This window comes from Chelonoidis abingdonii, unplaced genomic scaffold (assembly GCF_003597395.2).
Source record: "Chelonoidis abingdonii isolate Lonesome George unplaced genomic scaffold, CheloAbing_2.0 scaffold0027, whole genome shotgun sequence".
NCBI classification, from domain to species: domain Eukaryota; kingdom Metazoa; phylum Chordata; order Testudines; family Testudinidae; genus Chelonoidis; species Chelonoidis abingdonii.
In genome coordinates this window covers 307,406-324,911 of record NW_027424288.1, presented here as the reverse complement: position 1 = coordinate 324,911, position 17,506 = coordinate 307,406, and the positions used below count along the sequence as shown (strand labels likewise).

Genomic DNA, 17,506 nt, shown 5'->3' with positions numbered 1-17,506 from the left:
AGACTGCGGGAACTGTGGGATAGCTACGGAAGAGCTACCCACAATGCAACGCTTCAGAAATCGACGTTAGCCTCGGACCATGGACGCACAATGCCGAGTTACTGTGCCTAGTGTGGCCGCATGAAATCGAATTTATATCAGTTTTATAAAACCGATTTTAGCTAATTCGATATTATCCCGTAGTGTAGACGTGGCCTGTGATGGCTTCATGATGAAGACTTCAGGAGATTGTTGGTCTATAAAACAGGTTTCTAATAAATAAAACAAAACACCTAATTAAAAGTATATATAGCTTTGAAAAAAGTGTTGTGTGCAAAACTGCATGGGTCATAAGATTGTGTTATTGAAAACCTTCTTAAAATTGTGTTGATCTGCCAGTGTGCATTATCTTGAAATCTCAACCTTCTGAAAGAGGAGGGGTACTACTTAGAATTAAACTTTAGAAAGCAAAGATTTTAGCTGCGTTGGTGAGATTTGTTTTAAGAATAATGTAAATTTAGAAAAGGGAAAATAAGACAGGACTACGTGAACTCTGACCTCTTTGTAGAAAAAATACTAAACAGTAGTCATATTACAACATCCTGATACTTAGTCAGAAAATAAACCATGTAAAAACATTAAGATTGCATATTTATCAAAACATACTTTAAATGTGCCCACGCAGAAATCGATTTTTTTCCCAATTGCTAGGTCTGCAAACTCAATCTGGAAATCAAACTGTTTCCCATTCACCTTTTAAATTATCACCAGTAACAAAGTTTTTTAATCAGTACCTAAGGGATTATCTAGTTCACTGTGTACAAGGCAGAATAGAAACTATGCTGCTCTTCCAGAGTTTTATAGGCTCTGTACCCATAGAAGTGAAAATGTTGTGAGTAAAGTAAGCCAAACTGAGTGTGCAGAAATGTTGAATTGGTGTGTGCCATTTTTACTGAGCTGCATTTGACTGCCATCCCGCTTTGACGTCCTCTATAAAGTAACAGCAAAACTTGACAATTTTATTGGATTTATTGGAATGTGTACCAAAGGATGCAAAAATGGGTTTTCCTGCTCTGTGTTCTCCAAAAGAACTGGATGTTCTAATTATATATAGTTTTCAGTGCAAATTGTGATTTTTGTGGGTGTACTTCATAGCACATAATGTCTAACAACCTGATTGAACCCTCAAATCAAGTACCTAGCTATTTAGAGTGCTATGAACTGTCAAAACCAGGAGCCACTTCTCAGAATCAGGTGCTATGTTTCATAATTGGATCACCTTTCGTTTGTTACCATTTTTCCCTTCCCCCACCTCCCTCCACTTTTTACTTTTACAATACCATAAAATGTTCATAGTACCAATGAAATATCATTCCTGGAATATTTTCAAATCACATGTTCAGAGGCAAAAGGTCTTTGTAAATATAGTTGAATTCGTATTTACGCAGAGCACAAAAGTATGCTAGGTGCCTCATAGACAGAATGAGACAGGTCCTTGCTGGCCTGCCTACGGTACCACATCAAAAATGCATTATTTACATTTTCACTTGTGTACTTATCACTAACTACTTCGCTCGTTTTTTACTCCACCTTCATCTCTCTCCTTCTCTGATAATGGTGGTGGTAAATTTGTGTTATGGTAGTGCCGTTCTCCCTATACTCTGAAGCAGATCTTTTCTTATGCTCCCTGTAGGATTAGAGAATTTCTCCAGTGAAAAATTATCACCTGTCTACAACTCTCTCCCTCTCCCAAATCCTCCCCTCAATCCCATCCTAAATGCAAATGCACAGTTTTCTTACCTGAAAAGAATGTTTCCTCAAACCAGTTCTTGCGACTCTTCCTTGGAATCTTGTTAGGGTATTTGTTGAAGGCTTTTTAAAAGTCTTAAATAAATCACGATGTGGCTACAGCTACATACATGCATACAAATAAATCATGTCAATCGGTTTAACATACTCAAAGAATTGTAGTAGATTAGAGACAAGATTTTCTTTAACAGAAACAATACTGATTTGTCACTGTCATATCACATGTACAGTGGAACCTTAGAATTAAACACCAGAGTTATGAACTGACCAGTCAACTCCACTCCTCATTTGGAACCAAAAGTGTGCAATCAGGCAGCGCCAGAGAACCCCTCCCCCCAAAAAAATGAAAGGGGGGGGAAAAAGGCAAATATAGTATAGTACTGTTTTAAAAGTAGACTACTGAAAAAAACTCAAGGAAAAGTAGCATTTTTCTTCTGCATAGTAAAGATACAAAGCTGTAATTAAGTCAATGTTCAGTTGTAAACTTTTGAAAAAACATTTTGTTGGCAGAGTTATGAACAACCTCCATTCCCAAGGTGTTTGTAACTCTGTGGCTCTACTGTATGTAAGCAGTTTAATAATTCTATTATAATGGCCATTTAAGTTACTTTAATTATTGCTGTATTAATGTTTTGCTGCTCTGTACTTCCCAGGATCGTCTAATCCTTTTTTTAAACTTAAGTACTTTTGTTATCCTGTAGTTTAATTCACAAGTGCTGGGTGTATACCATCTGGTCCTGGTGAACGGTTGCCTTTCAAACTTGTTCCAGAACCATCTCCTCTTGACTCTTTAGTTTCTGGCTGTACTTTTTCTTTATTACCTAAAAAAGTAGATTCTGAATAAGTATTTCCCAAATATCTTGTATTTGAGGACTGATGTAAAGAAATAACTTAGTTTCTCTGCAATATCCTTGTCTTTCTTAATTGCTTCCTATACTCCAGCAGACTCAGCAGTTGTCTTCTTGCTTCTAAATAGGCTTAAAGATTGCTTTGTTTATTTTTATGAAGGACAGAAAATTAGGAGGCTTTTGGTTACTTGCTCTTCAAAATTACTCTTAACTTCAAATTTCCACCTTACATTTTACTTGCTATAATTTATATTCCTTTCTGTATCCCTCGCTAGAGTTGCATTTCCATTTTTTTGTGGGATACAGGGGTAGGTATACATTGCAATTAAAGGTCCGTGATGCAGCTGGGTTTACCCTGGTTTAATGAAAATCTTGAAATCTTTCTTTTAGTTATATTCTACTCTAGCCTCAGAAATGAAAGAAATGAAGGTCAGTAAAATTGCCCTGGAGGATGACACCAAGGAGAGCTTTTTTTTTCCTGTTCACCTAGCTGTTGAATCGTTAGTTCTTCCCCATGGGAAAGATACCAACTGAAAAATATTCCTGCTGATAGCTAATGCTGAACTCTGTAAACTTCCTAATGACAATTGTAGAAATCTGCCTCTAAGGTGGGACTCCAGCTTAGTCTCCATATCTAGCAAATCTCCATTCCATTGAGGTCACAGTGATGAATATTGGGATAGAAAAATGCAAAAGTAATAGTGAGTCAGATTGTGTGCATGAGAAGTATGAAGAACCAGAGGAAAAGTCTTGGGGTGGTGAAGTCAAGAAAGCATTTCAGTTTGCAAGTCTGTTACTTAGTCTAACCTTGTGCAGTCCTTTGGTCTCATTTTTATTACATTTTTCCATGTTGCTGGTATGGAACTGTCTTGCATAAAAATGTCATTGCTAATAGTTAGAGATAAATGTTGCATTTTATAAAACATCTACTTTTTGGTTTAGCACACCAATCAATAGTAAATTTTCAACACAATTGAATTTGCTGTTACCTAGCTTCTTGCCTTAAGGGAACTAAATGTTTTCTCTGTGAATGCAGTCTTTATGCTGTGCTGAAGCTGGTCTGGGATTTATTTTTGTATTGCAGTTCTGGGATGCCTCTTCTGTTCATACACAAAATTCACCAAGATGTTGGGACCATTCTATGGTTTTTACACCATTTTGCGTTTAGTTTACACACAGTTTCTGCTTGCACCTGTTCAGTCTCCACCAGTGTAGACGGTGTTGCAGCTGCACCGGGGTAGTCAATCATCCTCCTAGCTCCATCTCGTAATACTGTGTCCCACTACTCAATGACACATCAGTTCAAGGACTGTCCAGTACTATCTTCCATTTCATTTGCCCCTTTCAGCGGATCTGACAATACAGAGGAATTTATTTAGAGTGTACAGGAACTCCTTTCCCCATTCCAGGAATTGTGACTGCAGTCAAGTTGTGATGTTCCTTGGGAAATTGGTTTGATGACATTTACCGAGAATTTGCTAATTTCCCTGAATTTTTCAACCTTCGCTTGAAAGTAATTGATTTCTTTTGTTACATGCTGCACTCATACAAGTTCCCTTTACCTCTGGTTTCAGGTGGAAACAATTTTGGGGTTTTAGTATATCCTTATTCCTCCTTGTTGAGTGCTGTAATTAATTCATGTTGTAAGTTAAGAAGATCCTAAATTAAACTCAAAGAAAATAGTTCTCTTAAAATATGCATGAAATCCATTTATACAAATGCTATAACCATTGTACAGAAAAATGATAAAACAATTATAACTCTGACCATTCACCTAAAAGGCTAAATTCTTTCTACTCAGTACGTTTTCCACATAAATTACATTTATTAATCAAAACCATTAGCTTGTATTTCTTATCTGTTCCTTAGGGTGGTCAGAATTAAATGGTAAAAAGCTCGTTCTATCCACTATAATGATGCACTCAAATCCAATAGTGGGGGGGAGTATGTCGTGCTGAAGTTATACAATTACTTTGCAATACTTTCTAGGGTCAGGACATTTTTTTATCTTTAATGTATCTCGTATAGCTTTCTGGGTAGACTAGATTATTTTGCTTTATTCTGCAGTCAGTGAACCTAGTGAGAGATTAATAAATACCACAGCTATGGAAAGTATTTGTAATCTATTGCTGGCGCTAGTGAATGTAGATTCATTTTTTAAAAATATAAGCTTGAAAGCAATACAACTTGAAACACTACTTAAGACATTAATTGATGCTAAAATGAAAAGATATCACTAATACTAGCACTGTCCTCTTCCTTGTACTGTCCAACAAGAGTACTATGTCATCTGGTCCAGGATTTCTCATGTAGTAAAGGATTTCAGAATTTCAATCTGCTTAAATATGAGAAGAGAGAGAATGGACAGTCACAAAATTTAATACAGTGGAAAAGGAGCTATATTGCAAATTGTGTATACAGCCCAAGGTTATTTTCCCCAGTGAATTTTGGCAGGAGATACTGAACCCTGTTTGATATTGAAATAACCACTCTCTCTAATTTAATATTAATCTCTAGATGTGTATGTATATAATACATTTATACATACTAACAAAATTATATCTATAAATAGATGGATAAAAAACAAAGCTCCATTCTGTTTTTTCAGTAACTCAAACATTAAAAAAATTCTAGATGTAGGACATGTTAGTTGGTCTCGTTGTCATGACAGGTATTCAAAATCAGCCTTACATGGGACCCAGGTTTCAGCCTTAATTATGGAGACATTAGTCTTTTTGTAATAACAATATGATTGTCAATCAGCACTTATCTGTGATTTTGTCATGCTGCTTTTATAACACATAGTGTGCATGAGAAGATGATGGTGAGGTGTTTGCTGCTCTTTAGACTTTACGGACATATTTAAAAAGAAGGCATTTTGGCATCTTCTCAAAGTACTTTATTTCTCTGAACATTTATATGAACAGTCTGCTAAGTTTACCTTCTAAGAATTTGCAGGAAGTGGGCATTTAAAATTTTTTTTGAAGCTATTGGGGAATTAAAAATTAACTTTATAAGGGAGATTTTAATTATGGAGAAAGTTTAGTCTCTCCATGGTGGATTTTATATGAAAATTGCTCCCATTTAGTGGTTTTCTCTATCAAGAGAACTGATGCACAGAATGATTCTTCATCTCGCACCAAATAATGGTACTTGCTCAATTATTTTACTAATCCTGCCCTTGTTTTTGAGATGACCTTTCCATGAGACCAGCCAGCATTTGTCTAGCAGGTCACTTTATACTCTATTTAGTATATTGTTTGTGTTTTATCTTAGCCATTAGATGTAGCTGAAAGAGTAAGTTTATTTCAATTTGGATTATTCGTATATGAGTAGATTTTCTTCCTAAAACAATCATTTGCATCTCTTGATGACTTCTAGTGTCCAAAATATTCTTCGGGTGCGAAAGTGATTCTGGATCTTCCTCAAAAAGTAATGGGAACATATCAGTTTTCCATGCGTTGAAATATTGTCTCCATAAGGCTAATTTCATTCTCTAATAATCAGATCTGGAATGTTTGTAACTCACATGTTTGCGTTTATTTGATTCAGGTACCCAACATTTCAACAAAGTAATCCAGTTTAGCACCAGGAATCATGTGAGAACCAAAAAAGTTGATTCTTTTAGTCTGAATATCATTGAGTTCTTAGCTCATCAATGTTTCTCCTCTTAGTTCCTACAGCCATGTTTCTTTGAGAGAGAGCCATCTTCTGTATGCTTTAATGCTCTGCTCACAATTATCTCCCTGACAAGGCAAAGATCCAAGAATTCAGTTATATCCTGATGAAATTTATCATCTTCACAACTTAGTTCACTGGGCACAGTTTAGGCTAAGAGAAATTCTTCATGAAGAAAGCAGTGAGATATTGTTAATGTGATAGATTTTTCACTAATGACACGAATCCCTTTACATTTTCTGTTATCAGAACTACTCTGTGCAGATGGCAACTTATTTGGGCCAGAGAAATGTTTGTTCTTTCAGCTAGCTATTTGTCGTCATAACGGTTGACTCCATTTGTTCGTTCTGGCCCTCCTTTCAAGAGAACGGTTGTTGGAAAGCAGCTGCGTCCACAAAGCAAATGATTCAAATAGACTCGTAGAATTTAAGGTCAGAAGGGACCATCATGATCATCTAGTGGAACATGCCTACTTATGGTTGTTGATTTATTCAGTTGATTTCTTATAGCATCTCTGTGTTCTCTGTTGTAGTCAGTAGATGTGTATTCAATCCACCCAGTGCATTGATCTTGGGCAGTGGTACTCTACCACTTATATTAGCTGCCAGAATCACTTTCAGTGTTGTTGTTTTTTTTCTATATCAGTAAGGAAAGCATCTCCAATGTGAGAATTTTTCCCTTTGCAATGAAGTGGGCAAGAAAGGGAACTTAGTTTTGACGCTTGATCAGGCTCTTTCTGCTGAGTTGTATGTCAGTGTAGACTGACAAGAGTAAGAAGGTAACAAATTTAAAAAGTTCACGTCTCTGCAACCCCTTCACCCTAAAAAAGGTTATAAAATGATGTTGCACTTTATTTTGGATCATCACATGGTATGACAGCTTCTCACCACATGGTCTATATGCTACACCGCTGTGAACTCCAGTGGATCAAGGCAAGTTCAATATAACGTGGTTTCATCTGTAACGCAGTAAGCTTTTTTGGCTCCCAAGGACAATGTTATATTGAGGTAGAGGTGTATGTGGAACTGAAGGCCTACCAGTGGTCATTATACTCTGTTTACTATACTGTCTCTTGAAATTCCTTTCCTCAAGTCACTAAACAACGTCATGATGTCATCCACTTCCTATTCTAAAATCTGATTTATATAGGACAACAGCTTTCACTCAGTTTTAGGATTCAGTTTTACTTGAAATAAAGATCTGTTGCACATGTCATTTTTTGTACCAGCTGTTTGTCTAAAATAAAACCTGTCTTTAATCCCACACAAGCAAAAGCAGCATAATCTTCATCTATAACTATCTGGAATTGAGTTAGAATGCTAGATAGGCACTGATACTTTTCTCCCAAGACTCAAAATCCAAATATTCCTAGCATCCAAGGCAACCATGTCCAAACAAAATGAGCTGTCTGTATGTGTTGTTGCAACCATGTGTGTGTCTTTTGCCACAATTCTCTGTAGGTCCAAGGAATGGAGTGGAGAGAATGTTGCTCCCCAAGTCAATGTTCCTCCAACTTCAGCAGATGTACTTCACCCTTCCTTCCCACAACTGGCCATGGAGGATGAGAATTAAATATGATGAAATGGAATGTGCCATAGCATGAACTTGACTTTGTCATTGAGACATAACAGTAAAGTTGTAGCCACAGAACTTGTATCTTGTTCCAAACCTAAGCTTTGCTGATCATAAATTAAGAACTAGTGCCCTAAAATGCTGCCAGAATTCTCTGATTACCTTTAATAACATGTACAGTATGATATTAAAAATGGGTTAGTGTTCCCTCCCTCCTCTTTATATTTTATCATAAAAAGAACTGTATGTCCCAATAGTCTAGAAGGGGCACAGACTTCCAAAATGTTGGGGCACTATAGGATGTTGTTGTTGCCTACTCTCTTGCTCTTTCATTCTCTTCTGTGTATTGTGGGATTGCTGCTTATTGCTGGGTTCACTCCTCTCTTGATTGTTTCCATTGCAATGCTCTTTGCTTATAATACATGCATAAATTGAGTGCATATCCAGTCATACAGGAGCACCATAAACCAGGGTTGACCAACCTGAGACTGAGAAGGAGCCAGAATTAACCAATGTACATTACCAAAGAGCAACAGTAATACATCAGCAACTCCCCCACTCTGGCTCCCAGGGTCTCCTGCCCACCGGCAGCCCCGCTGATCTGCGCCTCCCCCTCCCTCTGTCCCCACACCTCCCAATCAGCTGTTTCATGGCATGCAGGAGGCACGGGCTCCTCAGGGGAGGGGCCTGGAAGGGGTGGAGTGGGGGCAGAGCCAGGGGTTGAGCAGTGAGCACCCCCCAGCACATTGACAAGTTGGTGTCTGTAGCTCCAGCCCCAGAGTCAGTTTCTACAAACTGCTTGTCTCCATGATGTTCCTAGCTTCAATTAAGCTGAAAGGGATGAATAATGAGAATAACCAAGCTCTTATACTTCTCACAGTACCAAATCAAAGTCAGGGATAGCTGGCACAGTCTTTTTGAATACGCTAAGATTCGTTCAGATAGCTGGAATCTATACTTTACGCTTTCGAAGGATACTGGTGCGGTTTTGAATTTGACTGTACTAGATTGTGATCCTGGTACATCAGAAATATTTTGCAGCTGTAAATTTAAGGTACACACAATACTTTGTTTTAAAACCGTAGCTGTGTATATCTGACCGTTTATTTTTACTTCCATGTTGTAGTTTTATTTGGTGGAACTAGACATTTAAAAAAAGTGTTTTTTGGTGTGTTCACAGGTGAGTTGTGTAACCTCATAACTCTGGATGTAGCGCACAATCAGCTTGAACATCTTCCAAAGGAGATTGGAAATTGCACACAAATCACCAACCTTGACTTGCAGCACAATGAGCTCTTGGACCTACCAGAAACCATAGGTATGTGAAGGTGGGGTTGGGGAGAGAAATCATTGCTTTCCAAATGTTCAAGTCACTGAATAAGAAGAATAGAAAATCTAAGAGTAAAATGTGGACTGTAACTATAGAAGAGATAGGAATTTTGTTGTGGGCATTTTCACTATCAAGATCTCAAAGGGATATACGCTTTCTAAAAATGTAAACTCTCTCAAACCCAAACACTGTTAATTCTAGCTACTGTAAGGGGTGGTCTACACTTGAAAATTAGGTCAACCCAGCTATGTCCCTCAGGGATGTGAAAAAATCCACATGAGTGACAAACTTATGCCAACCTAAATCCCCTTCTTGACATCGCTAGGTCAACAAAATAATTCTTCCATTGATCTAGCTAGCACCTCTTGAGGTTCTCCCATTGGTGTAAGTAGTGTCTACACTACAGCTGTGTAAGGATAGCATTTTAAGTGGGAACATACCCTGAGAAGAGTGGTCTAAATGTGAGGCTGAGAACAAGAAATTCCTGTGTTCTAAACCTGGCTCTGACACCACTGTTTTCTGTGACCTGGGGTGAGTCACTTAACCTCTGTCTTAGATTTCCCATTTATAAAATAGGAATACTGTTTGCTTATCCACCACATAATGAAACTGAGTAGTGAGTTGTTCATGTTAATAAATCTATTCGTAGATGAATGGCGCTACTGAAATTCTAAAAATTATTAGTTTAAGGATAACGTTCTGGGTTGTATTTCAGTATTTGCTTTGAGCAGAGAAAAATAGAGAAGACTCTCAGAATCAGTTTCAAGTACTAATTTATTCTTTGTATTTTCTACTTTTTAATAATATAATTTGAAAATCCACTTCCAAGTTCCCAAATGTACCGTCTCACTCAGTAAAATACAGGTTTTGATGTTGGGTTTGGGAGTAAGAGTACTGAAATAAACTGGTTTTTCCCTAGTTGGCTTCAGAAGCACATATAGGACTGCACAGGTGAGAACTTTCCTTATTTAATTAAATCTCTGTTGAACAAATGGTAGAATAAAACCAATTGTTTAAAAAACACAGCCCATCATGGCTGTAAGCTTTCAGCCTTGTTGAGGGGGAAAATAAAAGACAAAATTGCACCACTTAGGCAAAATCTAATATTAATAGAGCATTTCAGTATTATTTTTTTATATATAATGGGGGGATGAGGGGTGGAAGAGTGAAGAACCATTTAGAAAGACACCAGCTATTTTTAGTAGCAAATTGTTGAGCATTAAGATATTTGGCCTTTTTACTCAGAGAGCTCTACCTGACTTGAGCTTACATGGATGAAATACCCACTGTTGCTGAATTTCATCTTGTCCAGTTAATTTTATATTTAAAAACTAGGAGACATCTTTCCAGCTGGAATTTGCATCCGATTGCAGAATTTGTAAGCATAGCTCTAACTTCAAATCTTTTATCAAGATTGGCAATGTCACTACCAAAATAAAATTGTCCTAACTTCAGTCTACAGGTGTAGTGCTCTTTGCTCATGTCAATCAGATTTTGTAAATTGTCAGTGTACATTAGGGAGGTAATTAGGATTTTTGGAAAGGTCAAGCCTTGAGTCTTCAAAATTGTTAAGGGCTAGAGTAGAAAAAAGTGCTGCCAAAGTGATTTAAAATAGGAGGAAATTTAGAGAGAGGCAACAATGTTTCAGGCTGCAAGGATTGATTTATGTCAAAGATTAAAAATAGCAAATACAAGTAGCTTGGTTAAGTAAAGAAACTAAGAGGGTACACGCATTTACAAATATCTGAGGGTTATAAACACCAAGAAAATGACAGGAACTAGGATGGTACAAGAGGTAGAACTAGAGTGTCTCATACTTTGTGGCTTCTGTAGGCTGAGCTCATTTGGCAAACCAGAGGGTCCTTGCATTTCTCTCCCCCCCTCTCTCTGTGTATATATATAGAGAGAGACAGACAGACACACACACACGCCCCTCCCTGTGTATCACCATCCCATTCCCCTCTGTTTCAGAGACTCCTTGCAACTTCCCTCACCTGCCCATGCCTGGGACTCTGTATCCGACACCCTCCACCCCCATTATGATGAGGGGCTCCACGTACACCTCTTGCCTCATGGCAGGAGGTTCTGTCTTCCCCTTCCACCCAGGCTAAGGGTTCTGTGTAGTCCCTTCTACAAGCTCCCCCATGCTGCCTCCCTTCCCCTCAGTGCCAGGGACTCTGTGCACGCCCTCCAGAACTGTTGTTTGTTTTCTTTCTTGCTGGGAGAGAAGTTACTTAAGCTGTGTCTACGCTGTGTACATTACAGCGGCACAATTGAGAGAGCTCTCCTGCCGGCAAAATAAAACCATCCCTGACTGACAAAAGTTTTAACAAGAAAAGTGCAGTGTAGACGGTCGTAGGCTGTCAATGTGTTAAACTGGGGTTCTCAAACTGGGGGTCGGGACCCTCAGGAGGTTGCAAGGTTCTTACATGGGGAGGTCGTGAGCTGCCAGCCTCCACCCCAACTCCTGCTTTGCCTCCAGCTTTTATAATAGTGTTAAATATATAAAAAGCATTTTTAATTGATGGGGTGGGGAGAGTTGCACTCAGAGGCTTGCTATGTGAAAGGGGTCACTAGTAAAAATGTTTGAGAATCACTGTGTTAAACTCTATTGGGAATCTGGTCAGAGCTAAAATAGGAGTATTGTTATGCTGGAAGGCATTCATGAGTGCTGTCCAACAATTGTTTGATCTGTAGGCCATTGCAGAGGTGCTTGAGGCTGTGGCAGTACTAAACAGATGACCAGGGAGCCATGTGTCTCCATTTGTCCCTTTTCAGTTTTGACTTTTCCCAAAATCAGTAGGGTTCTGGTAATTGATTTTGAAATTGATCAGATGCAGTATTAAAAAGTTACAGAGAAATGCCTTTAAACTGAGTATATGGCCTTGCAATCTCAGCTAAGTAAGAGTATCAGATTAAATTAAGGCCTCAATCCACGAAATGCATAGGCAGGTATTTAAATTTAAACACATTAGTAATCCCATTTAAATCAGTACTTAAACTTAAGCAAATGCCTAAATGCTTTGGAGGATCAGAGCCTCAGACAGGAAAATTAGGATGAATATTAGGAAAAGTTCCTGACAAATGAGATTTATAGGCATAATCTCCCAAGCAAGAGGGTGAAAACCTCATTCCTAGGACATGTGAAGCTAGGCTAGACAGAGCACTAGAAAATGTGCTGTATGAAACAATTCTGCATTAACACAGGATAATTGTGATGCTCTAAGCCTTGTCTACATGAGAGAAGTGCACTCGTTTAACATAAATTCTTTTTTAAAACAGTGCAAATCCTTGTATGAACACTTGTTTCAGAATAAGAGCAGTTTATTTCAGTTTATTAAATTGATTTGTAATTGATTTAAGATAAACCAAAATAAGTGTACATAAAGCCTTTTGAAGTAGTTTAAATTGCTTTAAAATGACACCTTAAGTTAAACTGATTCAACTTTCTTGTGTAGATAAGCACTTAATGTGCTCTCTAATTTACGGTTTCTATGAATTCTTAGCATTTTTCCCATTGACCTGCTCTTTTGTAGTGGGAACACATAAGAGTTAGGAAACCTGGTTTCTGTTCCTGGCTCTGCTACTGACTGGATGTGACCTTGGGAAAGTCACTTAAGTACTCTGTGCCTAGCTTTCCCCCTTTGTAAAAGGAAAAAAAAATATTTGGCTATATAAAACACTTTAAGATAACAAAACATGTTCTGTAAGCAATAAGTATTATTTCTGCACTGCTACAGGTTATCTCTTTTTACTAACAATGTTTTCTGGTGTTTCTCAAAGCTATTATAGTTATAATTTTCCTGTTTGTTGGACTTTTTTTGTGGGAGAGGGCTCTCTGTCCATTTCTTTTTTAAAAATATATGAATGTTTCAGGAGACCACCCCACCCGCCCCCCGTTGCTCTTCTTTGTAGCTACACTTCTGTTCCTTAAGTATATGGCCAGTAAACAATTGCTGCTGTTTGATTTTAACATTTTTATGTTTGTGTGTCCAGTAGACTACCTTTATCTTGTGTTATTTTTGTACTTTCTGCCAATAAATGCTCTTCTAATTGACATCAGTTATGTCTCAAAGATTTCTACACAAATCTTAGACATTTTAACTGACATATAAATTCCAGAAAATGAGCTTGGATATCTTTAAAGTTCCTTTCTTCACATCACCCTGATAGAAACTTGTTATTTAGTACTTCTAATGTATTTGTGATTCTCTAGCCTTAAGTATGTGGTTCATTCTTTAGAAAGAATTAAAGTAAAAGAATGTATTCATTGTTTTTTAGCCTTTGATTTTGTCAATATAAAGAGTATGTTAGAAAGTTTGCTGAGTGGAGTTATATTTAAGATAAATTTCTTTCTGCCTAAGCAGCCTAATGGAAACTATTAGTTAGTAGCAGTTTAGCACCTAGAGAACTATGGAAAGAAATGTCTCCATTTAAATGGGCTAATACGTATGTGTTATAGGTGAACACCTTCCCTAGCTGTTCTAGGCTATTACTGTTAATTTCTGTGCAAAATATTGATACATTATATTGAGAGATCTGTTGAAAGGCGATCATTACATTTCTCAAAGGGGTGTGTAAAACTTACTTTAGAGTAGGCTACATGGAAAGACCATGCTTACAGAAGATAGTCTTAAGAGAATATGAAAGAATCACACAACTTTTAGATAATCAGTTTATAAGTTAATAGAAGTGGGAAATTACTGGCAATGCAGTTGAGGTAGCTTGGGCCTCTTGTAGGCATGCAGTTTACTGAAAAAGTGATACTGTAGTAACCTTTGGTATGTTGCTGTCAATGAATCAATTCCTCATCTGCCAAAGATGGTTTTTCTGTACATTTTCGTAATAGGTTAAGTTTTGCAATGGCATATCTTTGGCTTTTAAAGGCATTTTTGTAGCCTTTTAAAGTTGCTTATGTTCTTTCTCTAAACATATAGCTGTACCTGTATGGTGCTTATCTCTACAGAACATCAGTGCTTTGCAGCTCTACAGTCTGCCAAGTCAGATGTTGACTGCTGGAAGATAACGCTGCACTGCGCTAACTGTTGTTGATTTTAGTCAGATTATATTTTTGCACCAATGGAAAAAAAGTCTCTATCAGCCATTATCAGTCATATATGAGCATTACTGATCGAGGATGATCTGTCGTTCAGAATGCATGATTTGTTGTTATATAAAATAAAGTTCAGAGTAAATCCAGAAGTTCTGGGGGTAGTGGTGAGGGGAACGAAACTCCACTGATTGATAATGATCGACCTACATTTATGCATAGTACAAAAGAGGCAGTCTTAGCCAGTTCAGCAACAGTGGCTTTATTTCTTAGTCATTACGGTTTTGGTACAACATTAAAACAAGTTGTGGCTTGATTTTTAGATTATAGCTTGTTTTGTGGTTAGAATAGTTCAGTGAGAGAGTTTTAGCACGGAGATAGAGATGCAGTCTCTGACTTTGGAATCCAGAGTCTGGCTTGCTTTATTTCAGATGTATTGTTTTTTTTTTCTAGGCTGGCAAATTTTCTTTCTAACTTTTTAATCTCTCCTCTTTTTCTTAGTTTTATCCTACCACTTCATCCCCCCCACTGTGACACTTACCTGGCGGTTGGGTGTGATGAGTGTTTCTTGCAACATCTACACATTGCCAGGTTCCAGCATATTTGATGTCTAAGCACTGTTGAAGTTTCACTGATTTAGTCAGTGCAAAAAGTCTAACCAAAGACATCTGTTAATCATAAATAACTAATTTAGAATCAATCTGTTGTTGTAACAATTTATTGTGCCTTTCCAGTTTGCTAGGTCTGTTCCCCTCCTCCCCTCTCGGAAACATCTTTTAATGAAATCCTATAAGAGGGAAGGTTTGTTAAGTTTTGTGTTTACTTGCTGGGTGTTTCTTGGGTAAGAAGCATTTACTGTTTGGTTAGCTAGCTGAGCCTTGTCTTACGGCAGACAGCTTTCTGGGTGTGTTGTAAGATTTCTAATAAAAACAGAAAACTCTAAAGGAATGTTTCCTCGCAAATTAATAGGACTGTACTGGAATGTTGAGAAGTTGCTAGCGAAAGGGCATAATTGTAATGGAGAGTGAGGGGAATGGTAGGGAAGGAACTACGCAACATCCAAGATTTAAAAGGGCAGCAAAGCCAATTTAGTCACTGTGTATACGTGTATAGTTTTTGTTTCAAGTAACGCTTTCTTCTAAGTGCACTTTTGTACTATAACAAATGGCAATTTAGATATTAGTTATCAGGAAATGACTTAATGTCTTGTTCTACAGATATTGGCTTAATGCAGTCCTATCAGTATTTTCTGTTGATTGAAAATAGTAAATTACTTTACATGTAGATCACTTCCTGTAAGAAAAATGTGCTTTGTGTAATAGCCTAGCATTTTCCAAGTACAGTAAAGCAAAAGAGGTAGTCTAGAGTCAAAATTAAAATAGTTATGATACAGTGTTATTTTTTTATATGAGCCAATGTTTTGTGCTGAAGAAATATTTGGGAAATGTACAGTTTATCTAGTTTTAGTTATGAAGTGCCTTATGCCAACTTGCAGTACAGCTAAAGTTAACTTGGGGGAAGCATCCAAAAGAGATGTAAAATGACGTAAAGAACAATTTAGTGGACCTTTGAAACAGAGGGAAGTAAAGCATTTAATTTAATTGGCCATTGGATTACAAGATTTTTTTAAATTGTTCACTAAATACCACATTACAATTATAATTTCTCTTCAGCAAACTTAAATAGTTTCATCCCCTAAATGTAAATTTAATAGTTTTCTTATTTTTAAAAAAAGGTAAAAAAAAGTTATCTGAGGGAGAAATTCAACAGGTAACATTAGAATTGAGGTAAGAAATCATTTAAAATTATTTTTCTATATGTACAAGCTTTCTCACCTACTTTCTTCATTCTACAGTTTTGTAAATGTTCTTCTAAAATGTGTTTAGTTTGATCATAGTAAGAGATGTCTTATTTATGAATATTTAGAGCAACAGTCATTTTAATAGGAAAAGGATAGTGAGTTGTAAGTGGAGTAGTGGTAGCTCCAAAATGATTCTTTAATTAATAGCATCAAAAGATACATTGCTGGATACGTTTTCCATTTTCTGATACTGGTGTGATTTCTAAATGCTAGTCCAGGAGTAAAAAGAGATGTTCTGAAATTAGACTCCATGCTCTACTCCACTGTATTTGAGCCCAGTGCTAAAATGGCAACTCACGTGGAACCAAATATTTTGGGAAGAGGCATTAGCATGTGAGACAGCTGAAATTCTGCTGGAAGCTACTTCAGGGTGTTAGAGGTAAAATCTGAGGTTAAAACTTTTAACACTCACTGTTGCACCTTGATTAAATAAGAGAGATGAGTGAATACTAAATAAAAATACAGAGAAACAGAATTGAATTACTTCACTGTAGGTATGAAATAGCTTTACTAAACTTTAATGATGATTAATTCATTTGAAATGCTGAGAGGAAGAAGTCCTGGCTTGTTTTACAGTTTGCAGCAGAACACCATAATTTATATCCTAAAGCATTTTGTTATTGGATCCATCACCCATTTCCAACTTTGAAATTGAAAAATTAAACTTTCCACATGTTATCTAAAAGGAATCTCCCAATGCAAACAAATTAGAGTGAATACTTACATACCGTTTTTTGTATAAATCAGATTGACTTCTGGTGTCTACTGTGGTTTACTAGCTCTGGATTTCATTTGCTTTGTGTGTATATGTTTTTAACATTCTTTATTTCCCATATTATTCACGTTGGTCACTCAGGCCTGGTCTATACTAGGAGATTAGATCGAATTTAGCCGCGTTAGGTCGATTTTTATAATGAATGCATCTACACAACCAACCCTGTTCCGCCGACCTAAAAGGCCCTTAAAATCGACTGCTGTAGTGCTAAAATCGACCTTCCTGGGTCAAATTTGGGATAGTGTAGATGCAATGCTGTGCAATTCGATGGTATGGGCCTCCAGGAGCTAGCCCAGAGTGCTCCAATGTGATCGCTCTGGATGCACTAGCCAGGTACACAGGAAAAGCACCGGGAACTTTTGAATTTCATTTCCTGTCAGCGAGGCAAGCTCAGCAGAATCGCAAATAAGCTTCAGCATGGAGTGAATGAGAGACCCTGGATCTGATTGCTGTATGGGAGAAGAATCTGTGCAGACAAAACTCCGATCCAGCAGAAGAAATGCTGATATATATGCCAAAATTGCACAGGGCATGGTGGAGAGAGGCTACACCAGGGATGCACAACAGTGCCATGTGAAAATTAAGGCGCTCAGGCAAGCCTACC

The 17,506-nt window shown here is 37.4% G+C and overlaps 1 protein-coding gene across 3 annotated transcripts in view; it reads left to right on the top strand.

The window, feature by feature from the left end:
* Window positions 1-17,506, top strand: part of SHOC2 (SHOC2 leucine rich repeat scaffold protein) — a 107,769-nt gene that overhangs the window by 55,907 nt on the left and 34,356 nt on the right. For all 3 annotated transcript variants that reach the window (XM_032793533.2, XM_032793530.2, XM_032793531.2), the window contains one exon: window positions 9,067-9,204. In XM_032793533.2, the coding sequence (XP_032649424.1) occupies window positions 9,067-9,204 (138 nt within the window). The remainder of the gene's footprint in view (window positions 1-9,066; window positions 9,205-17,506) is intronic.